We start from the raw sequence: 25,113 nt of genomic DNA on the forward strand, positions 1-25,113 counted from the left end.
CCTGAGATCATCACAGATCGCAGACACAGAGAACCATCCAGAGGCCAACTCCACAGGATGGAGAAGATTACACAGAGACAGTATTCTAGACTCAGTGACAGGGAGACAGAGATAGGTCATTCCCAGTGAGATCACCTCTTGAGGAGACCAAACTATCTCAAAGACTATGTAACCAACTGAGTCTGTGGTAAAGACAGGACTCCAACTCTGCTATATACAAGCCACCTTTGGCCAAAGGCATAAGGTTAGGGGTCTGGGCATCAATTATTTGTTTTTAAATGATTATATTAAAATGTTTGCAAGATAAAGAAGATGCATCATGATCAGTGGAACTGGAATCAGAGGGTCCATGTAACCTGGAGGCGCTGTCATTGATAGGACACCAGGGAAAATGGAAATGGGTGGAGTAAGACTGGAAGATCAGAACTGAAAAGTGAACTAAGGTCTCTGAATGGTTCTGAAGAACGCTAACAGTGTTTAAGACTAGACCAGACAACACACAAGAAAATACATTTTAAGGAACAATCCTGTACTGGAAGGATAATGAAACAAATGATCCAGTGGGTCTTTCTCATCTCTAATTTTTAATAATTTGCCATCAGCATAGAATAAGTTTGCTTTTTACCTGACAGGGCAGGAAAGAAGAAGAGGTATTAGTTTATGAAGGCACCTGGCTTTCCAGAGACATTCTGGCAGAGCATGAAATTCAGTCCTGTTAAAATGTTTTGTTAAATAGCATCTGAAATGTCTATTTTTCTTTGCAGTTTTATACTTTGCAAATCTATGGCTAAATCAAGATTTCTAAGTTTTAGATACACATTACTTCCTTTATTTTAACAACATGCAAATTTGTTGCATCACCCAGCAAAGATGCAGACAAAGGTACCTTCAGAAAACTACATGAAGAGTCAAACTTTAGAAATAAAGCACAAACTCAAAATTTTAATTAACAGGCAAGTCAGGAAATCCCACAGCACAACAGAAGTTCAGGGCTATTTAAACAGGAAACAGTACCAAAGTGCCTGCACCCATGTTCATGAACTGTATTTTGAACTTATCATATGACCTCAGGATGCAGAGTAAAATGCAGATACAGACACTAAAATACTGAGGCTTGCAAACAGCAAACTGCACTGTCTGTATATTTGCATATGAACTACGACCTCTAATGTAGACCAGTGACATAGTGAAATATAGTTCTCAGAATCATCCTTACTTTTATGCCCATAAAACCTCCATTTCAAATGGAGTTTTTCAACTTTTAAAAATATATAAAATAATGTTTGATTTATGAAGAAATCGGAAATTTGGTTGTTTTCCTGTAAATTACCTAATGATAATCTTTAAGTAAACAAAAACTGAGGCCCCAACTGAACAAAACATTTAAGCATATGCCTAATTTTAAGTACACAAGTAGCCCCTTGGATTTTAATGAGACTACTCGTGTTTAAAGTTAGGTACACATGCTTAAGTACTTTGCTGAATCCACGGCTCTCAACTTGACAGTTTAGTGGTGGCCGTGTGAAGTTCCTCAATTTGCTGATTACAGGGCTGACAGTGGCTGGGAATACTGCAACACTATAGTACCCTGGCATGCTCAATCAGCAGGCCAGGTTGCTGCTAATTTAACAATGGTCCATAGATGTTAAGGCCAGATGGGACCATTGATGATCATCTAGTTTAAGCTCCTACACAACATAGGCCATAGACCTCTCAAGTCATTCAATCATAGCTATTAGGCCTTGGCTACACTCACACTTTACAGCGCTGCAACTGGGGTGTGAAAAAACACCCTCCTGAGCGCTGCAAGATACAGCGCTGTAAAGCATCAGTGTAATCATGGCAGCAGCGCTGGAAGCGCGGCTCCCAGCGCTGCACGCTACACCCGTAAGGGATGTGGTTTACATGCAGCGCTGGAAGACCTCTCTCCCAGCGCTGCCGCTCTGACTACACTCACACTTCAAAGCGCTGCCACGGCAGCGCTCCCGCAGCGCTGCCGGGTCAGCGCTTTGAAATTCCACATGTAGCCATACCCTTAGATTTGAACTAGAGAAACATCTAATCTTGATTTTGAAGCTTCCAGTGATGGAGAATCCACCACAACCCTTAGTAAGCTGTTTCAATGGATAATTACCCTCCCTGGTTAAAAAAAAAAAAAAGTAGCCTCTGTGAATTTGTGAAGCTTCGACTTCCACAGTGTCTTGTTAAACCTTTTGCCTGTAAGACTGAAGAGACCTCTATTATCAAATTTCTGTTCCCAATAAAGGTATTTAGAAACAGATCAGGTTACCCTATTGTATTAATTTAGATGGAAAGTATGGGCCCAAAGAGCCAAAATGCTAACATTGCCCTGTAACTGTTCAACAAAAATCAGCTTTAAACGAAGTTTGGGAGTTGGCATACAGAGACGTCAGCCTGCTTAGTACCATGGCAAACACATCATTAACAATCTTTTAAACCTTTTATTAAAGACACATTGAAAAGTAACAAAGCATTTGAAACTTAAAGTATAAAAAAAGGGCTTTCATTTTAATAACATCTGTTGCTCCCTTTAACTGTAGAGAGCTTTAAGAAGGAGGGAGAAAAAGCCCTTGTTTGACAGTCTCGTAAATGGTATTAAAGACGGTAATAACTGAGCTTCTGGGGAACAGAGAAGCAGCTAGCTGAGATGGACTGGAGCTGTTGCTGAAGTCCAGTCTCTTTCCCTAGAAGGCAAAGCAAAACACACAAAGAAGGGGAAAGAAAAGAACAGCGAAGATTAAAAAAATGCAGCTTCTGTCTCTGGTGCAGACTCTCAATTGCAGCCTCACTGCGAGAAAAACACAGGCACAGCACACAGCCTTATTGGCCACGCCAAGACTTGGCAAATTTGTTCCAGAACTAGGCCATTTAGGGCATTGCGTACAGCTGCATCTCTGGTCACAGTCTTACAGCACTGTTGTAAAACATGCAGTCTTTGCCAGCTAAGCCAGACTCTTATTAGACAGAAGAAAAAAGGAGACAGATAGGAAAGAGAAAAAAGAAGGTAGGGAAGGAAAAGGAAAAATGAGGGGGAGGAGGAGGGAGGAGATGAAGTCTCTCATCTCAGGCGGTGGTCAGGATTTAACAGGGGCTGGAAGCATCATCTGGTCCCTCTTTCTGGCCCAGTCTGGTCAAAACATCTCTCAGGATTAGGACAAAGAAGATCCAGGGTCTCAGGAGCCAGGGGGAACCATGATGGTAAAGCTTGCTCATTCCCTTCTCTCATCTTTCATGTAGCCAGAATTTGCGTCCCCTCCTTTCAATCAGCCAGCATCATGGTATTCTGCTTTCCCCTAAAGTCTCTCTCTCTCGCTCTCTCTTTTAAAGGACCCCAAAAGGGAGTAATAGAATAATTCATTTCATTATTTTGTCGACCAATTAGGCCTAGTTTCCAAAACACCAGTTTTGGTTCACCAATTTCCAATTTCACACTGTGCTTCTTTACCAGGCCTGATCTTAACACAGTCCTGGAATTATATTTGTAGACCTTTTGTTTGGACTAATTCAGTCCTTGTCCCTTTTTTTGATTTTTTCCCCACAAACATTTGTCATAGGTTATTGAACCTATACAATTTATATACTTTCACTCACTTTTCCAGTGAAGCTGACAATTAGGGTAAATTTGTAGGCCCAAGTATTTCACTACCACCCCTTAATCTTCTCTTTAATCAGATAAAACAGACTGAGCTCATTGAGTCTATCACAATAAGGCATATTTTCCAACCTTCTTATCATTTTTGTGGTTCTCCATCTCCTCTGAACCATCTCCAATTTTTCAACCTTCTTCTTGAATCGTAGACACCAGAAGTGGACACAGTATTCCAGTGGCAATTGCACTGTGCCAAATGCAGAAGTAATAAAACTAGGCTTGACAGAATTTGGTTTGTATTTTTTTAATATAATTTCAACAAGTAATATCAATCTTTATTTTTAAGCATTTTTTCTATGTAAGTTTCCACAGTTGTGCAAAATTATGGGGATCTGACAATAACAGAAATTACAGTAGATGTTAAGAATCAAAAGCTGAAAGCTTTCTATAACTATTAAAACACAAACTGTCAACATCACATGTCAAAATATACATATATATATAAAAATATCCTTAAATCAAACACTAATAAGTTTTCAAGCAGCATTTTTCTTACTTTGCCTAGTTGTAGATTTTGATTATCATCAATAAGAATATTTTTTCATCACTTTCTGCAGTGAAATCGATGCTTACTGATATTTACTGATACAAATCGAATCCATCCACCCCTAAAAGTAACTCCCCGGCTGCCACGATATTCATGTATCACTTTTACTCCTTACAGCCACAGTGCTGTGCTGAGAGTTCCTGTTCAGCTGATTATCCACCACGATTCCCCAAGCCCTTTTTTAGTCACTGCCTGCCAGTCAACTTATGACCCTATGCTGTAAATACCAGTCTAGTCCTGGTAGAGAGGGCTGCTCTGTAGCTGCATGGGGTATAAATACCTTTCCCACTCTTCCAGCCAGCAAGAAGGGCACTGCAGTAATGCTGACCTGGCCAACTGCACCCTGCTCTTCTTGTCCATTCCTGTAATTCTTCCCCTTCTCCTCACTCTTGCAAAGAAGCCCTTCAAGGGGCCCTGCCCCTTTTCTTCCAGCTAGCCAAACAAAGGCACATTCACATAAAAGTTGCAGTGGGCACAGTCTCTGTTTCTGGATTTGTGGCTGACACTGAAGCCAGTTAACCAAAGAGGACTGCAAATTTAAAGCACACAGATTTCATTAACAATAATATTTTAGATCATCCTTAAAGTTTCCTTGTTTAAGAATTACCCAAAACACTAGTCTATCAACACATTCCAAAGAATAAAAACTAATGACAGAACTGTGGAGTATGAGACCTGTCAAAACGTGCTGCTGGCTGTCAACAAAAAAGAAATTTGAGATGTTGCATTACATCAAGTTGCCTATTGTCATTCAGTTTAATCCAAGTAACAGAGGATTTGTGATATTAGTGCCATATTATAAAAACACACGTACTTAGTAATACCTAGACAGAGTTACATGAGCCAAAAAAATCTGCTCTTTAGACATTCCTGCTAGCTATGGAAATAACTGCATTAGTTTTCGGTTCTCTTAGCAGGCTTGAATAATAAGATGCAAAAAAGATAGCAATATGCAGCTCTCATTCTACTGAATTTTATTACTATTAAGTACATGTAGCTTATCGAAAAATAAAGTACTCCTGAGGATTTTTCTTCCAGATTTTGTTGTTTAATCCTGACTGACATAGCAAGAAGTCCTGATTTGCTCTTTCCAGAGCAGCTGGAAAGCAGCATTTCTGGAGCAAATCTTACTCTTATTTGAGATCTGTTCTGGGCTTAGTAACGAACATTGCAACCATCAGCACACCATTGAGGGATCTTTCATAGACAAGGGACAAATCTGTTACAGTTCAGACTTAATACTGTGAGATGGCATGCATCCTCAATTCTCATTAGTTGAGGGCAGTCAGCACCTTAAAGGATTAGGCCCTGTATCTCAATAATATGTCCTACCAATATTAGAAGCAACAAGTTCTCCTTCAGGACATATGGAGCATACTCAAATTGTCCTTAGAGGAGCACTACTTTTCCCACATCTCTCACTATGGTAAACAGGCATAATTTTAATACAAACTAAAATATGCAAGTATCAGAGGGGTAGCCGTGTTAGTCTGGATCTGTAAAAGCTGCAAAGAATCCTGTGGCACCTTATAGACTAACAGACGTTTTGGAGCATGAGCTTTCGTGAGTGAATATCCACTTCCTCAGATGCATGTAGTGGAAATTTCCAGGGGCAGGTATATATATGCTAGCAAGCAAGCTAGAGATAACGAGGTCAGTTCAATCAGGGAGGATGAGGCCCTGTTCTACCAGTTGAGGTGTGAAAACCAAGAGAGGAGAAACTGGTTCTGTAGCTGGCAAGCCATTCACAGTCTTTGTTCAGTCCTGAGCTGATGGTGTCAAATTTGCAGATGAACTGAAGCTCAGCAGTTTCTCTTTGAAGTCTGGTCCTGAAGTTTTTTTGCTGCAGGATGGCCACCTTAAGGTCTGCTATAGTGTGGCCAGGGAGGTTGAAGTGCTCTCCTACAGGTTTTTGTATATTGCCATTCCTAATGTCTGATTTGTTCCATTTATCCTTTTCCGTAGAGACTGTCCAGTTTGGCCGATGTACATAGCAGAGGGACATTGCTGGCATATGATGGCATATATTACATTGGTGGATGTGCAGGTGAATGAACCAGTGATGGTGTGGCTGATCTGGTTAGGTCCTGTGATGGTGTCGCTGGTGTAGATATGTGGGCAGAGTTGGCATCGAGGTTTGTTGCATGGATTGGTTCCTGAGCTAGAGTTATTATGGTGCGGTGTGCAGTTACTGGTGAGAATATGTTTCAGGTTGGCAGGCTGTCTGTGGGCAAGGACTGGCCTGCCACCCAAGGCCTGTGAAAGTGTGGGATCATTGTCCAGGATGGGTTGTAGATCCTTGATGATGTGTTGGAGGGGTTTTAGCTGGGGGCTGTATGTGATGGCCAGTGGAGTCCTGTTGGTTTCTTTCTTGGGTTTGTCTTGCAGTAGGAGCTTCTGGGTACACGTCTGGCTCTGTTGATCTGTTTCCTTATTTCCTCGTGTGGGTATTGTAGTTTTGAGAATGCTTGGTGGAGATTTTGTATGTGTTGGTCTCTGTCTGAGGGGTTAGAGCAGATGCGGTTGTACCTCAGTGCTTGGCTGTAGACAATGGATCATGTGATGTGTCCGGGATGGAAGCTGGAGGCATGAAGGTAGGCATAGCGGTCGGTAGGTTTTCGATATAGGGTGGTGTTAATGTGACCATCACTTATTTGCACCGTGGTGTCAAGAAAGTGGATCTCCCGTGTAGATTGGTCCAGGCTGAGGTTGATGGTGGGGTGGAAGCTGTTGAAATCGTGGTGGAATTTTTCTAGAGTCTCCTTCCCATGGGTCCAGATGATGAAGATGTCATCAATGCGTAGGTAGAGAAGGAGCGTGAGTGGACGAGAGCTGAGGAAGCGTTGTTCCAGGTCAGCCATAAAGATATTGGCATATTGTGGGGCCATGCGGGTGCCCATAGCAGTGCCACTGATCTGGAGATATATATTGTCATCAAATTTGAAATAGTTGTGTGTAAGTATAAAGGCACAGAGCTCAGCAGCCAGTTGTGCTGTGGCATCATCAGGGATAGTGTTCCTGACAGCTTGTATTCCATCTGTGTATGGGATGTTTGTGTAGAGAGCCTCTACATCCATGGTGGCTAGGATGGTGTTTTCTGGGTGGTGACCAATGCATTGTAGTTTCCTCAGGAAATCAGTGGTGTCACGGAGATAGCTGGGAGTGCTGGTGGCATAGGGTCTGAGTAGAGAGTCCATATATCCAGACAGTCCTTCAGTGAGAGTGCCAATGCCCGAGATGATGGGGCGTCCAGGATCTTGGTCCAAGATCCACAAACCCGGAAATCCTGGACGCCCCATCATCTCAGGCATTGGCACTCTCACTGAAGGACTGTCTGGATATATGGACTCTCTACTCATCATATGCCAGCAATGTCCCTCTGCTATGTACATCGGCCAAACTGGACAGTCTCTGCTGAGCTTCAGTTCATCTGCAAATTTGACACCATCAGCTCAGGATTGAACAAAGACTGTGAATGGCTTGCCAACTACAGAACCAGTTTCTCCTCTCTTGGTTTTCACACCTCAACTGGTAGAACAGGGCCTCATCCTCCCTGATTGAACTGACCTCGTTATCTCTAGCTTGCTTGCTAGCATATATATACCTGCCCCTGGAAATTTCCACCACATGCATCTGAGGAAGTGGGTATTCACCCACGAAAGCTCATGCTCCAAAACGTCTGTTAGTCTATAAGGCGCCAAAGGATTCTTTGCTGCTTTTAAAATATGCAAATTAACTTGCATGGGCTACATCTGAAAGGATAAACTTGACAATATTTTATGTATTTGGACACACACTTTACACACACGAGTTTTTAGATGTACTCATTGTGTACACTGCAGATTCAAAAATACAAAAACAGTTTAACTTTGTTTTCAAGTTCTATGACTTCTGTTCCTCCCCAAAGATAAGGGATTTTACATTTCCTCCAGTAAAGCTTTATTGTTGCAGGAGCCTTACTTGTTTCAAAGTTTCCCAGAGGGCAGGTTCCAAATCCTTCTCTACTTGAAACCTATCTAGTGATTTCACTTGATGGACCCTGAAGACTAACTTAAGTTCTTCCTCAAGCATTGGTACAGATATTCTTTTCATATTTTTAATACTAGGGCTGCCTGATCACCTTGAATATTTTAACAGGGAAGACAGACAACTAGGGATTTTTTTAAATTAATTTTTAATATTAACTGTGTGCTTAGATCAATCATTTCCAGAACAGCAAGTGACCAGCAGGCTTGCTAGCAATTTATGAACCAATTTGAGGAAAGATGCCCTTCGTTCCCCTAAAGCAGAGCTCTAAACCAACAGTTTCCAGAGAGTGGGTGCCAAATCAGTAAACAGTAGAGTGCCCCCCTCCTTTTATCTGCAGAAAGAAAGGTTTCTGGCCCAGTGTGGGTGGGAAGGGAGCGAGAGAAAGAGGAGAGAAGAGAATATACAAAGAAGGGGACAAATTGCAGTGCAAGTTTTCTGAATTGTTTTATCTCAGCCATTCAGAGACTGCCTTCTAAGGCCTTGATTATCTGGGGTTTCAAACACCAGTATAGCTGCATCAGTGCAAACCCCAGCACAGAGAGGTGACACTGTTACAAGCAGCAATTTGCCAGAGCGCAAGTCATCCCTGCTGGAAGCCAATTAGCCACAATGGTAAGAATAACAGTTTAGCTAGTCCACAAGAGGGGTTTATACTAAGAGGCTGGCAGCTGATGGCCATAACAGTAACTTGGGCAAATCGCCAGCACAGACAAGACCTAGAACTTGGACGTTCATCATCATTAGCGTGCTTCTCCAACTGAGGACCCAACAAAGAACTTGCTTCACTTAAATGGGAGTTTTACTTACCAAGTAGCCCTACTCCATGTAATTCTTCTTTTACCAAACAGTGGCTGCTCCTTAATTACATGCGCTTTGCTGTGAAAAAAGCACAAGCCATTCGCTATGGCACTCCAGAAGAATCCAAAATCTCCCCACCAAACAGGTAAGGGCAGAAGACTGGGGAACCTCGGTATCCAATGATTTTATTCCCTATTAAGCTTCAATCTCATCCTGTAAATTATGGAACCAAAGCATTACATTTTTCAGCACTTCATCAGTTAGTGTCCTCCTACCCCACCCCGGAAAGAAAATTCCTTAGTTCTTCAAAAAAAGAACAGGAGTACTTGTGGCACCTTAACAAATTTATTTCAGCATGAGCTTTCGTGAGCTACAGCTCACTTCTTCGAATGCATAGAATGGCTGTTAGTTCTTCAACTTCATCTTACTACAGCCAACCTGACTGGAGCCTGTGAAAACAGCCAAAATTTGTCCTCTCCACAGTCAAAAAGAGGATGGAAACTGGCAGAGGGGAAAGAGGGTAAGACAGTCGGAAGAGGGGGAAGCATTGTTCCTCACTTGTCCCTGCAAAAGCAGATCAGCACCTGAGGAGGGGCAAGTCGTCCCAAGACAGGGATGCTACACACGACCTGAAAGTCAGTGTAAAACCTGAAAAGTGAAGGGTCTCAGTTTGTGTTAACTTTGGCAGACCCTCTTTCTCCAACTACAGAGAACTCCTGGGGCAGAGGATAGCTCCATTACAGCATTACCAACAGGGGATGCAAGAGAGCCAGAGGAGCAAGAAGACAGCACATAGGCACAAGGCCCCTGCAGAGTGGCCCTGGGTCTCTAGCAGACAGCCTCCAAGAGCCACAGCTTTGAGGCAGGAAAGGAAGAGAAGCCACATCCCATACAACAATGTGATTGTGATTACTTTTTAAAATCATTTGAAAGCCCTACTTCTGATACTGTTTTGCATGACCTTCTCATAAACAAACTAGGGAAATAAAACCTAGATAGAGCTACTATGAAGTGGGTGCATAACTGGTTGAAAAACCGTTCTCAGGGAGTAGTTATCAGTAGTTCATGATAAAGTTGGAAGGGCATATCAAATGGGGTCCCATAGGGATCAGTTATGGATCTGGTTCTGTTCAATACCTTCATCGATGATTTAGATGATGGCATAGAATACACTTATAAAGTCTGCAAATAATACCATGCTGGGAGGGTTTGGAGTAATTTGGAGAATAGGATTAAAATTCAAAACGATCTGGACAAACTGGAGAAATGGTCTAAAGGATGAAATTCAGTAAGGACAAATGCAAAGTACTTCACTGAGGAAGGAACAATCAGTTGCAGACATACAAAATGGGAAATGACTGCCTAGGAAGGAGTACTGCAGAAAGGGATCTGGGGGTGATAGTGGATCACAACCTAAATATGAATCAACAGTGTAACACTGTTGCAAAAAAGTAAACATCCTTCTGGGATGAATTAGCAGGAAAGTTGTAAGCAAGAAACAAAAAGTAATTCTTCTGCTCTACTCCATGCTGATCAGGCCTCAACTGGAGTATTGTGTCCAGTTCTGGGTGCCACATTTCAGGAAAGATGTGGACAAATTGGAGAAAAGCAACAAAAATGATTAAAGGTCCAGAAAACATGACTTATGAAGGAAGATTGAAAAAATTGGGTTTCTTTAGTCTGGCGAAGAGAAGACCGAGAGGGGACATGATAACATAAAAGGTTGTTACAAGGAGGATGGAGAAAAAATGTTCTTCTTAACCTCTGAGGATAGGACAAGAAGCAATGGACTTAAATTGCAGCAAGGGCAATTTAGGTTGGACATTAGGATAAACTTCCTGTCAGCGTAGTTAAGTACCAGAAAAAATTGCCTAGCAAGGCTGTAGAATCTTCATCACTGAAGATTTCTAAGAGCAGGCTGGACAAACACCTGTCTGGGGTGGTCTAAATAATACTTATTCTTGCCTTGAGTGCAGAAGACTGGACTAGAAGACCTCTCAAAGTCCCTTCCAGTTCTACAATTCTGTGAAATTCGGTGACCACAGAGTCACATTTTTCATTGTAATAAAGATGATATTCATAAAATAGCCAGTTTTGTATTAATAGAATGCATTTATCCTATTCATATCAAATGAAGGATATAGCAGGAAAAGAAACAGGATCATTAAGAATCAGATTAAACTGACCTTTGCAGAAGTAATTTTAAATATTAAATGATTGAAGTTCCTGATTAAAGAAACCACATTCACATTTGTTTTTTTCCAAGTTACAGTAAACTGTTCTGCTTCTTCGACTACCTACATTCTTACACCACATTTAGCATCTTGGCATTTGAGCTCTAGTTACTCCTTTGGTACTACATCTAAAATTATGCAACTGAAGAACTGCAGACAGACCCTTAAAAGAACAGCTATTTCAGAGTTTCAGCATAAAAAACCCCACCGTAGCATAAGTGCAATCTGTAATGCAGTTCTCTCATCTTTAGCAGACTTGAAGCCTGCAGCGATCCCAGGGCCTAGCATACAATGCTTCATCTTGATCCAGTCAGAGGACACGCTGCTCAAGTTGAATCATTACCTGCTGGGACTGATGTTCTCCATGCAGTGGCGGATTAGACACTGGCCCGATGGAGCCTGTGCCCAAGAACCCCAGCGAAAAATCCAGCCACGGGATAGGCAGGTGAGTAGGGGAAACCCCTGACCCCACTCCCAAGCAGTGGCCGCAGGGCAGCAGGGGAAACCCCATGGGCAGCAGGTGAAACCCCAGCTGAGGGAGGCTAGCCCCTAGCTGACTCTGCCCTTCATCCCCCGCCCAAGGACCTGCAGTGAAGGGCGGGCGGACAGCGCACAGACGCCCAGCCTCCAAATTTAGGGTGGGAAGGTGGAGCATGCACCCCCCCTTCCCAGGCACAGGCTGAGGAGCCCCAGCACCTCCAGCCCCCTGCCCCAGCACCAGGCAGTGCCCAGGGGGAAGGGCAAGCAGGACTTCGGGAAGGAGTGTGAGTGGGACCACGCCAGGCTGTTCAGGGAGACACAGCCTTCCTCAGTCTATGTGACGTGCCGCCCATGGGAAGCCCCATGACTCCATCCCTGGCAGAAGCCATGGAGTGGCAGAGGAAGCCCCCAGCGCCCAACTCCACTCTCCAGCAGAAGTGCCGGGAGGGAGAGGCGGGAAAAGCCCCAGCACCGCAATCCTGGTCTCCCACAGAAGCACCAGCGGTGGTGGGGGAAGCCCCAGTACCCACTGTGGCCCCAGGACATTCTTGCTAACTGCTGTAGCCTCAGGGCTGTGGGAGCTCTCACTCCCGGCTGCAGCCTGGGGCCATGGCAGGGGGATAGAGCTTCTCCAGTCTTGGGACCGCGGGGGGGTGGGGGAACAGAAAGGAGCAAACAGGTTGTGGGACCGCAGTATGGGGGTGGAATCGGGGATTGTGATGGGTTCCCCCCCGGGGTGCCACCTGGAACTGGGGTACCACAGAGGTCCCCGACCCACCAGCCTGGGCTCTCTCTTACACTGTATTGTTGTGGCAAGCTGCCAAGCCCTCCAGGTTTCAGCCTGTACCTTCACCAGCATACATACAAATAGAGACACACCCAACTGCAGTACATGCAGGCAGGCTCACTGAAGCCTTCCCATGCAGGGGTTGGTTAGCTGGGGCACCTCCCAGTTCCTAAGGCATGCATGCCCTCTGGAATATAAACCCAAAATTATAAATTTCGCCCCCTCCCTCAATGTGGAGAGGAATATGCAACAGCTTTCTCTCCCACATTATCATTCCCACACATTGGTTTTAGATAAAGCAAAACCAAATCTATTAACTACAAAAGATAGATTTTAAGTGATTATAGATGATAGCAAACAGATCAAAGCAGATTACCTAGCAAATAAACAAAAATGCAAACTAAGCTTAGTATTCTAAATAAAATTGGATATGAATAGCAGATTCTCACCCTAAGTGATGATACAAACAAGTTGCAGATTCTTAAGGGGAAGCTGCATTTGCTTACAGCTTGGAATCCCCAGGTATTCCATTCACAGGCTAAAAATTCCTTTAGACTGGGTCCAGCACTTTCCCCAGTTCAGTCTTTGTTCCTCAGGTGTTTCCAGGAGTCTTCTTGGTGGGGAGTAAGTGAAGAATCACAATGATGTCACTCCCCTGCCTTATATAGCTTTTGCATATGGCAGAAATCCTTTGTTTCAAAGCTTGGGTCAAAGCTAGTCAGTGGAAAAATACTGACATCCCAAGATGCAGTCTTGCACCAGGTGATCCATCCCAATGTGCAGAAAAAATAGCAAATATGACAGGTGACCAGCTTGGCTTAACAGAGAAATCTTCGGTGAGCTTAAGCACAAAAAGGAAGCTTACAAGAAGTGGAAACTTGGACAGATGACTAGGGAGGAGCATAAAGATGTTGCTCGAGCATGTAGGTGTGTAATCAGGAAGGCCAAAGCACAACTGGAGTTGCAGTTAGGAAGGGATGTGAAAGGTAAAATGAAAGGTTTCTACAGGTATGTTAGCAACAAGGTGGTCAGGGGAAGTGTAGGACCCTTACTGAATGGGGGAGGCAACCTAGTGACCAATGATGTGGAAAGAGCTGAAGTACTCAATGCTTTTTTTGCCTCCGTCTTCACAGACAAATCCGCTCCCAGACTGCGGCACTGGGCAGCACAGTATGGGGAGGAGGTGAGCAGCCCTCAGCAGTAGAAAAACAAGTTACTGTCTATTTAGAAAAGCTGGACATGCATAAGTCCATGGGGTCAGATACAATGCATCTGAGGGTACTGTGGGAGTTGACTGATGTGATTTCAGAGCCATTGGCAATTATCGTTGAAAACTCATGGTGATCGGGGGAGGTCCCAGATGATTGGAAAAAGGCAAATATAATGCCTCTCTTTTAAAAAGGGAAGAAGGAGAATCCAGGGAACTACAGACCAGTCAGCCTCACCTCAGTGCCTGGAAAAATCATGGGGCAGGTCCTCAAGGAATCCATTTTGAAGAAGGAGGAGAAGAAAGTGACAAGAACAGTCAACATGGATTCACTAAGGGCATGTCATGCCTCACCAAACTGATTGCCTTCTATGATGAGATAACTGGCTCTGTGGATACGGGGAAAACAGTGGACGTGATATATCCTGACTACCAAAGCTTTTGATACAGTCTCCCACAGTATTCTTGCCAACAACTTAAAGAAGTATGGATTGGATGAATGGACTACAAGGTGTACAGAAAGCTCGCTAGATCGTCGGGCTCAACAGGTAATGATCAACGGCCCGATGTCTAGTTGGCAGCTGTATCTAGCGGACTACCCCACGGGTCAGTCCCGGAGCTGGTTTTGTTCAACATCTTCATTAATGATCTGGGCGATGGGATAGATTGCACCCTCAAAAAGTTCGCAGATGACACTAAGCTGGGGGGAGACGTAGATATGCTGGAGGATAGGGACAGGGTCCAGAGTGACCTAGACAAATTGGAGGATTGGGCTAAAAGAAATCTGATGAGGTTCAACAAGGACAAGTGCAGAGTCCTGCACCTAAGTGGAAGACTCCCATACACTACTACAGGCTGGGGACCAACTGACTAAGCGGCAGTTCTGCAGAAAAGGACCTGGGGATTACAGTGGACAAGGGACTGGAGATGACTCAACAGTGTGCCCTTGTTGTCAAGAAGGCTAACGGCATATCGGGCTGCATTAGTAGGAGCATTGCCAGCAGATCGAGAGAAGTGATTATTCCCTTCTATTCGGCACTGATGAGGCCACATCCGGAATACTGCATCCAGTTTTGGACAGCCCACTATAGAAGGGATGTGGACAAACTGGAGAGAGTCCAGCAGAGGGCAAATAAAATGATTAGGGGGCTGGGGCACACGACTTATGAAGAGAGGCTGAGGGAACTGGGCTTATTTAGTCTACAGAAGAGAAGAGTGAGGGGGGATTTGATAGCAGCCTTCAACTACCTGATGGGGGGTTTCAAAGAGGATGGAGCTAGGCTGTTCAGTGATGGCAGATGACAGAACAAGGAATAATGGTCTCAAGATGCAGTGGAGGAGGTCTAGGTTGGATATTAGGAAAAACTATTTCACTAGGAGGGTGATGAAGCACTGGAATGGGTCACCTAGAGAAGTGGTGGAGGTTTTTAAGGTCCAGCTTGACAAAGCCCTGGCTGGGATGATTTAGTTGGGGTTGGTTCTGCTTTGAGCAGGGGGTTGGACTAGATGACCTCCTGAGGTCTCTTCCCACCCTAATCTTCTATGATTCTATGATCTAGTCACATGCTCCTATAAAGTCACAGCAGCCATTACTCGGAGGTTGTCTGTAGAGTCTTCAGGAAGGCTTCCCAGATGGGAGATAAGCTTCTCCTCAGTTCTATTGTTCTCTCTAGTTGCTCATTAACCTGAATGGGCCCTTCCCAGCCAGCTATCTAGACTGAGAGCCTTTTCCCTAGTGGGCATTGCCTAGGTGTAACTACACTTTGCAATGCAGATACATAGTCAATATTCATAACTTTGGATAGAAAACGATACATGCATACAAATAGGAAATCAGATTCAGCAAATCATAACCTTTCTAATGACACCTCACTTGACTTACCTTGCATACAATACATCATAACTATTTAATATCACTGTGATGAATATGGAGTGCAGTGTCACAGGGGTATCCCGGGTGGAACAGGGGCAGGGCCCCAGGGAAGGGGCAGAAGGGGTGAGGTCATGTGTGGGGCCACAGGCAGAGGGGCAGAATGGGGGCAGGACCACAGGCAGAAGGGGTGTGGAGGGGGCTCTCACTTGCTCTGACCCAGGGCCCCAGGAAACTTTAATCCACCTCTGTCTGCATGTATCTTCTATGAAACACATCCTTCTGCGCCATATTAACACTTTCAAGCTCCTGGAAGTTGAATTTGTGGGAGATTTTGGATGTCACAGTCTTTAGTAAGTAGGTGTGTGAGAGAGGGAGAAAGAGAGAATGTGTGAGAGAAAGAAAGGATTGCTGGCTCAGGATTCTTAAACACTCAAATCATTGCATGCTGCTTATCATACTGAAAACTATGCTCACTTTTTCACTAAATAATCTATAGATTATGAGCAAGACAATTTACCTGTCACTAATCCACTGTTCCTATCACTGATCTGAACACTAAACTAGATCACTACTTGGAAGTGTTAATACCAATTCTTGTGAGCCTCAGTGGTTTTAGCGTGGTACACTTTTACATGGCAGAGGAATCATGCACTCCAGAGGCTGAGAAACTGACAGTATGGATAAAAATGCTGATTATTTTTATTTAAATCAGATCTTTCATTTAAATTAAATAGAGTTTAAATTTTAAATAAACCTATTTGAAATTAAATTTGAAATTGACAACCTATGTTAAGACCTAACCTTATTATAATCATTTAAATTAAATACAAAAAATATATTGAAGCAGTAGACGTTAGCTGCCAAGTTTCAAAGAACTGGTGGAATCACTGGTTAAGCACCTGGAACCAGAGTTTGTTGAAGTCCTAAATCAGATTTTACAGCAGTAGCCTTTTTTGAAGGGACAGAGAGAATAGCTTCTTCATTTCAGTTAATTCAACTAGTTCGGTTCAATGACTAGTTCAATCAACGTTAAGAAATCAACTGCGAATTTAACAAGCAAGAAAGCTTGTTTTTTCTCACCCAAACTATGAATAAAACATAGTTGTCAGAAGCAGGAGCAGCGGAAACTCCCTAAAAGTGGCAGTGACACCAGCATCTGAACCATGACCCTGCTTCCGCCCCGCCTCTCCCTCCCCCCGAGGCCCTGTGCCACCTCTTCCCCCCCAAGACTCAGTTTCCAGATGTTCTGGACCCTGCTTTTTCATAGCTATACTAGCAGACAGAAAGTCATAATTTTGCGTTATAAATAAATTAATGAAATAAGACTCCCTAAGGAAACCTGTTTATACGCTTGCATATATAAAAGAAGAGAAGCAGAGTCCTGTGGCATCTTATAGACTAACAGACGTATTGAAGCATGAGCTTTTGTGGGTGAATACCCACTTCGTTGGATGCATGTAGTGGAAATACACAGGGGCAGGTATATATCTGCAAGCAAGAAACAGGTTAGAGATAACGAGGTTAGTTCAATCAGGGAGGGTGAAGTGTGAAAACCAAGGTCCACTTCTTAGACACCATGGTGCAGATAAGTGATGGGCACGATAACACCTCCCTATACCAAAAACCTACCGACGCTATGCCTACCTTCATGCCTCCAGCTTCCATCTCAGGCACACCCTATGATCCATTGTCTACAGCCAAGCACTAAGGTACAACCGCATCTGCTCCCACACCTCAGACAGAGACCAACACCTACAAAATCTTCACGAAGCATTCTCAAAAGTACAATACCCGCACGAGAAATAAGGAAACAGATCAACAGAGCCACACGTGTACCCAGAAGCCTCCTACTACAAGACAAACCCAAGAAAGAAACCAACAGAACTCCACTGGCTATCACATATAGTCCCCAGCTAAAACCTCATCAATGCATCACCAGGGATCTACAACTCATCCTGGACAATGATCCCTCACTTTCACAGGCCTTGGGTGGCAGGCCAGTCCTCGCCCATAGACAACCTCCCAGCGTGACGCATATTCTCACCAGTAACTGCACACTGCACCATAGTAACTCTAACTCAGGAACCAATCCATGCAACAAACCTCGATGCCAACTCTGCTCACATATCTACACCAGCGACACCATCACAGGACCTAACCAGATCAGCCACACCATCTGATCATCATGAACATCTGCACGTCCACCAATGTAATATATGCCATCATATGCCAGCAATGCCCCTCTACTATGTACATCGGCCAAACCGGACAGTCCCTATGGAAAAGGATAAATGGACACAAATCAGATATTAGGAATGGCAATATACAAAAACCTGTAGGAGAACACTTCAATCTCCCTGGACACACAACAGCAGATTTAAAGGTAGCCATCCTGTAGCAAAAAAACTTCAGGACCAGACTTCAAAGAGAAACTGCTGAGCTTCAGTTCATCTGCAAATTTGACACCATCAGCTCAGGATTAAACAAAGACTGTGAATGGCTAGCCAACTACAAAAGCAGTTTCTCCTCCCTTGGTTTTCACACCTCAACTGCTAGAAGAGGGCCTCACCCTCCCTGATTGAACTAACCTCATTACCTCTAGCCTGCTTCTTGCTTGCAGATATATACCTGTCCCTGTATATTTCCACTACATGCATCCGACGAAGTGAGTATTCACCCACAAAAGCTCATGCTCCAATATGTCTGTTAGTCTATAAGGTGCCAGAGGATTCTTTGCTGCTTTTACAGATCCAGACTAACACGGCTACCTCTCGGATACGTCCATATATATTATTTTCAAATCTCCTATCAAACAGAAGTCATATATGACTCTTTAAGCAACGAAACTAAAATGAGTCAAGGCAAAGATCTGGTATATCACCACTATAATAACTCTACCATAGAATACTAGGTATAAGTGGACGAAATAGTTGCTTAAAAAGAACTAAAATTGTAAAAATAAAAGACTGACTGCTACCAAAAGCCAGTAAGTATCATTTACTGAAGTCATTTACTGCTGCTATAGTTGGAATCTAGAAAAGACATATAGTATTTAAACATCTCTTGGCACCAGACGTATACATATCATTATACATGGGAAAATACAGTCATTGTTGAAAAATATAAATCTTTTACAAAAAAAATTTCCCAAGGGAGATAGTGACCACATTGTCAGCTCCAATTTTGTAATATTTTTGCTTAAGTTTTGTCCAGCCGGGAAATCCCAATAAGCTTTTCACACACAAAGCTGGGTTCATCACTGGGGTTAATTATTAGTTTGTACAACAAGGAAATAGCTAGCTGTTTGGCATGAACAGTGAAACGGTTTCAAGGCAGAGACTTGTGGGTGGAAGCTACATAAAATTCCAGTCAAAAAAAAAATGCATCTGAAGGAGCTGGCATTTCCACTTATGGACCAGTTTCTTTTCAAGCTAAGCCTGCACATCAAGAAGATTACAATACTGATGGCTTTTTCAAGGTTGATTGTTTATTAAGACTACTAATTCTTCTAACAGGAAGACGGGACAGTTTTCAAAAACTTTAATATTTCTCCCAGTGCTTTTCTGAATTCATGAGTCAGTTGGATTAGTATTACTTAGGTCCCTACCAAATTCACGGCCATGAAAAATGCATCACAGACTGTGAGATCTGCTCTTTTGTGTGCTTTTATCCTATACTATACAGATTTCACAGGGGAGACCAGCATTTCTCAAATTGGGGGTCCTGACCCAAAAGGGAATTTTGGGAGGAGGGGTCACAAGGTTATTTTAGGGGGGGGTCGCAGTTTTGCCACCCTTACGTCTGAGCTGCCTTTAGAGCTGGGCGGCCGGAGAGCGGCGGCTATTGGCCGGGTGCCCAGCTCTGAAGGCAGCACTCTGCCAGCAGCAGCACAGAAGTAAGGGCAGCAATACCATACCATGCTACTCTTACTTCTGAGCTGATGCCTTCAGAGCTAGGCAGCTGGAGAGCGGCAGCTGCTTATCCAGGGCCCAGCTGTGCAGGCAGCAGCACAGAAGCAAGGATGCCAATACTATAGCATGCCATCCTTATTTCTATGCCGCTGCTGGTGGCGGCTCTGCCTTCAGGGTTGGACTCCCGGCCAGCAGCCGCCACTCTCCAGCTGCCCTGCTCTGAAGGCAGAGCTGACACCACTGCGTAGAAGTTAGAGTAGCAGTATCGCAATGCCCCCTACAATCACCTTCTGACCCTCCCCCTCACAACATCTTTTTGGGTCAGGATCCCTATAATTACAACACTGTGAAATTTCAGATTTAAATAGCTGAAATCATGAAACTTACTATTTTTAAAATCCTATGACCATGAAATTGACCAAAATGGACCATGAATTTGGTAGGGTCCTATTTATACTATACTACAGGAACAAATTCAGACATTGTTTAAGCAGATGAAACTCCATTCAAGTCAGCTGGAAATCTGCACACACTCAAACCAAGTTGAATGTAGCCCTAATACTCTGTCTGCATGAACTTGCAGCTAGGTTAATCAAGGCATGAGACAGGTAGAGTGGTCACTAGAGAAAGGCGTGGGAATGGAAAAGAGTTTACCAGAAAGAAGTTATTCGATTACTTGTATTGTACGTGTATTAGTTATGTGTATTTTTAATTAAATTTTTATTAACTTGCCATAACAGTAGGCCAGTAACAGACATTAACATTAAACAACTTTGGCCTGGTCTGCACTGGGGGTCTACACTGGGAATCGATCTAAGTTACACAACTTCAGCTACATGAATAAAGTAGCTGAAGTCGACGTACTCAGATCTACTCACCCCTATGTCTTCACTGCGGTGAGTTGACCGCTACCACTCCCCCGTCGACTCTGCCTGCGCCTCTCGCGGCAGTGGAGTACAAGAGTCGACGGGAGAGTGTTTGGTGGTCGATTTATCGTGTCTACATTAGATGTGATAAATCAACCCCTGCTGGATCGATCACTGCCCGCTGATCCAGCGAGTAGTACAGACATACCCTCAATCTTATATTGCATCTTCCATGCAATCTATCTCTTGAAATGCTTTACTGTGTTAAGAATTGAATAGACAATATATAGACCAACTTACTGAAAAAAGGCTGTGTAGAGAAATATTGTGACTGAGTTCCTTATTTTTTTTCACCATACAATCAATAATTAAGGAAAGAAATTAAGAGGTATGTTGCAAACAAAGGGAAGGTTTTCATGCAATCGCCCACAGTATTCTTGCCAGCAAGTTAAAAAAGTATGGGCTAGATGAATGGACTACAAGGTGGATAGAAAGCTGGCTAGATCGTTGGGCTCAACGGGTAGTGATCAATCAGTTGGCAGCCAGTATCAAGTGGAGTACTCCAGGGGTTGGTCCTGGAGCTGGTTTTGTTCAACATCTTCAATAATGATCTGGATGATGGGATGGATTGCACCCTCAAAAAGTTTGTGGATGACACTAAGCTGGGGGGAGAGGTAGATACGATGGAGGGTAGGGATAGGGTCCAGCGTGACTTAAACAAATTGGAGAATCGGGCTAAAAGAAATCTAATGAGGTTCAACAAGGACAAGTGCAGAGTCCTGCACTTAGGATGGAAGAATCCCATGCACTGCTACAGGCTCAGGAACGAATGGCTAAGCTTCAGCTCTACAGAAAAGGACCTGGGGATTACCATGGATGAGAAGATGGCTATGAGTCAACAGTGTGCCCTTGTTGTCAAGAGGGCTAACAGCATATTGGACTGCATTACATTGCAAGTAGATCGAGGGAAGTGATTATTCCTTTCTATTCAGCACTGGTGAGGCCACATCTGGAGTATTGCATCCAGTTTTGGGCCCTCCACTACAGAAAGGATGTGGACAAATTGGAAAGAGTCCAGCAGAGGGCAAGGAAAATGATTAGGGGGCTGGGGCTCATGACTTATGAAGAGAGGCTGAGGGAACTGGGCTTAGTTAGTCTGAGAAGAGAAGAGTGAGAAGGGATTTAATAGCAGCCTTCAACTATCTGATAAGGGGTTTCGAAGAGGATGGAGCTAGGCTGTTCTCAGTGGTGGCAGATGACAGAACAAGGAGCAATGGTCTCAAGTTGCAGTGGGGGCGGTCTAGGTTGGATATCAGAAAAAACTATTTCACTAGGAGAGGAGTGAAGTTACCTAGTGAGTTGGTGGAATCTCAAGCAAGAGATCTTGGAGTCACTGTAGATAGTTCTCTGACAACATCCACTCAATGTGCAGAGGCAGTCCAAAAAGTGAACAGAATGCTGGGAATCATTAAGAAAGGGACAGACAATAAGACAGAAAATATTATATTGCCTCTATATAAATCCATGGTATGCCTATATCTTGAATACTGTTCTGAGCAATGAGGCAAATGTCATAGCACAAGAGACAGTGAGGTTTACTAGTACAGATGCATAGGGAACTTGTTGTAACACCAGCTCAGAGCTTGCCAGGTTCAGTAATACTGCTAACACTCACCTTTATTAGTATTAAGTAATCATTTGGAGAAAAATGTATATGAAGACGTAGAACATTATGGTGGAGATATGCGACGTTTAACAACCAAAGGAAATAGCAAGAGAAACTGTATGTCATCACCTCCTCTGGTCAAGTAATACTGTAGCTCTAAACAAATATGTCTGATCAACAGGCAAAAGGGATCACCCAGTCTGACAAAATGATAAGAGGTGGATGACAATGGCTAGAGGGGAAAAAAGGTGCAAAATGGAAGCAGTAACACCAGAAACAATCTTTAATGTTTGCTCTACAGTCTTCAGACTCAACTCCAACAAGAGGCCCGTTTTCCCAGAACACATTAAGAGCCCCCTTCACCACTCGATAAAAGTACCCGGAACTTCAAGGAAAGTGGAACATTAAGCTATTTAGTTTACTCGTTCCTTCACTATCTTCCTAAACATAGTTCCGTTGAAGTCAAAAAGCTATACAGCTTATATTTAAAAAACAAACATCCATTAAGAAATACACAACAAAACCAGAAAAGGTACAAATACTCTCTCACACTCAAAGCCATTAAAAATCCAATTTGTTGCTTTGGCCATTTGACATAATTTTTTCCATCACTGTTTAGGACCACCACTTCACGATACCAGTTAGCTAGCGATGAATGCAATTACTGAGAAAGTGTGATAGGTGAGGGTTTACACTGACATTCTCTATTTGAATTTTGATCCCCACAAATCCATATGGGACTTATTCCCCTCACTTGCTGGGAAGATTTCCCTCATGGCAGCCTAACCATGTATGTTTTAATTGCTGCGCACATGTGAAAATACATACTACACGGGCACACAGATGCAGCTAAAGTGTCACTATGCTCTTAAAGCACTTGAATTCATCGGGAATGAGTTGAGTCTTAGACCGGACACAATTACCACCCGCTCCTAAAACACACAAAGCTGAACTCTGGGGTCTCTTCAGAAACACACCAGCTAAGCAAAAAGACAAGAAAAACGACATGCAAGTCAAGACTGAACGTCTCCCCCCCACACACACGCTTTGATCCATCTCCCTGAAGATAAGGAGGTGGGGAACAAAAACTTCAGCAAACTTTGTTTTGGCTGCCAGTAGGGGAGCCCTTTTCCTACATCCATTCAAACAAAAGAAGCCTCTTCCCCCCCACCCCCCACTCCTCTCCCTGTCCCCCCCACCCCAGCTATGCCCTGTCCTGCTTCCACCCTTCTCAGGGCTCGCACTGCCCCCTACTCACTCCTGAGGGCCCCGATGAGCAGGCTGCCGTCCTTGATCAGCTCCTTGATGAACTTGTTGGTCCTCTCCAGCTCAATCTCGTGACACTGCAGCCGCTCTCTGAAATCCGGGCTGTCCAAGTAGGAATCGCTGAACTCCAGAGTGGGCAGCCCCATGGCAGTAGCGGCAGCAGCCCCGCTGCCGGGGGAGGGAGCAGGCGAGGCTGAGCAGAGAGCAGCGGCTGGGACTTGGGGAGAGCAGAGGGGAACTTGCGGGAAAGCGCGTCCCGGGGAAGTTTACTTCTCTCACGAGCCGGCCCCCGTGAGTCTGGCCCGGCCCCGTAGCAAAGCAGGCGGCGGATGCAGCAGCGCTCCGGGGTTGCTGTCAGCTGCTCACATTGCTCCTCCAGGGCATGACGGGCTCCCCCGGGCTAGCGCGGCTGCCGCTTAGACGTTTCCGGCAGCTCTCGGCTCTGTCCCCTCCTTGAATCTGAGCCTCCCCTGGCCCGGCCGGGGGCAGCCTCCTCCCAGCCCAGCATGCACACGCCGGGGAGGAGGGACGGGGGCTGCGCCGCCCGGGCAGCCAGTCTCCGCCCCGTCTCGGCGAGGGCGCCCTGGGTCTCTCCCCGCCTGTGTGCCCGGCCGAGCGGGGAAAGGCGCGTGGAGCCCCCTGGCCACGGGCGCTGCTGCGCGGAGCGGGGCCCACGGGGCCAGTGGAGCTGCGGCCCCTCACCCAGCGCTTCCAGAGCCCTCTGGCCAGGCAGCAGCAGGGAGAGCAATGGGTGGAGCCGGTGGGGGCGCCAGGAGGACTGGGGAAAGTGCAGGGCAGAGGGGTGAGCGGGCCGGATTAGAGTGAGTGGCCTTGCGACCTGGCACGCTCAGGGTTGCAACACCACTCAGCTTTGGCCTGGCTGCCCTGCCGCCATGCCAGCAGGAAAGGGGCTCTGCTGTTATACTGCTCAGCCCTGATTTGGGGCACAGGTAGAATCCCCCTTGTTGCACCTCTGCTGACTTCATGTACTCACAAGGGGGGGGGGCTGTGGCTTCCCCCATTTATAAGTGGGCCCTGGCTATTCGCACTCCTCCCCCTTCCAACCATCTCTGGCATCCACAGAACAGCAGAGAGCATGTAGTCCCAGCTCAGTTGGTGCAGGGCTTGGGTGCCTATAGGCTAAGGAAGGGAGGAGTCCAGTTCACTTCATAGACTCACAGATTTTAAGTCCAGAAGGGACCATCATGATCATCTAGTCTATCACATTGCAGTTGACAGAACCTCACTCACCCACTTCTGTAGTAGACCCTTAACCTCTGGTGTAGTTACTGAGTCCTCAGATCATGAGTTAAAGACTTCAAGTTACAGAGACTTCACCATTTGCACTAGTTTAAACCTGAAGTGACCTGTGCCCCACGCTGCAGAAGAAGACAAAACACCCAGGGTCTCTGCCACACTGACCCTGTGAAAAAATTCCTTCCTGACCCCAAATATGTCTGAGGGTCCAGAGCAGAAGAGGAGAGGAGAGTGGGTGGGAATAGAGCAGTCTGCCTATAGGTGAAATGGCTGGGGGGACCTTGGAAAATTCTTACCTGTTGTGATTCCAGGAGAGGCTGATGTATAGGGCTCCAGGCTTAGGTAGCAGCCTGCCACCACAAGCTTTTCTGCTCTACTCCAGTGGTTCTCAGCTCAGCCCAGTCCCTGCCCTCCCCAAAGCACCATCTAGCCTTGTGGTGCATGGGAGAATGTGGAGAGGGATCCAAGCTACAGAAGGAGAATGATCAGCAAAAAAAAACCCATACAACTAAAAGGGGATAA

The 25,113-nt window shown here is 44.8% G+C and overlaps 1 protein-coding gene across 2 annotated transcripts in view; it reads right to left on the reverse strand.

Annotated features, from left to right (window-relative positions):
• Positions 1 to 23,768, reverse strand: part of ARHGAP42 (Rho GTPase activating protein 42) — a 596,304-nt gene extending 572,536 nt beyond the window's left edge. For both annotated transcript variants that reach the window (XR_007772629.1, XM_050940918.1), the window contains exon 1: positions 23,327 to 23,768. Coding sequence is in view for 1 of the 2 variants with exons in the window: in XM_050940918.1 (XP_050796875.1) it covers positions 23,327 to 23,480 (154 nt within the window). In the remaining variant the exon portion in view is untranslated. The remainder of the gene's footprint in view (positions 1 to 23,326) is intronic.
• Between the last annotated feature and the right edge of the window lie 1,345 nt (positions 23,769 to 25,113).

This window comes from Gopherus flavomarginatus, chromosome 1, assembly GCF_025201925.1.
Source record: "Gopherus flavomarginatus isolate rGopFla2 chromosome 1, rGopFla2.mat.asm, whole genome shotgun sequence".
Classification (NCBI taxonomy): Eukaryota; Metazoa; Chordata; order Testudines; family Testudinidae; genus Gopherus; species Gopherus flavomarginatus.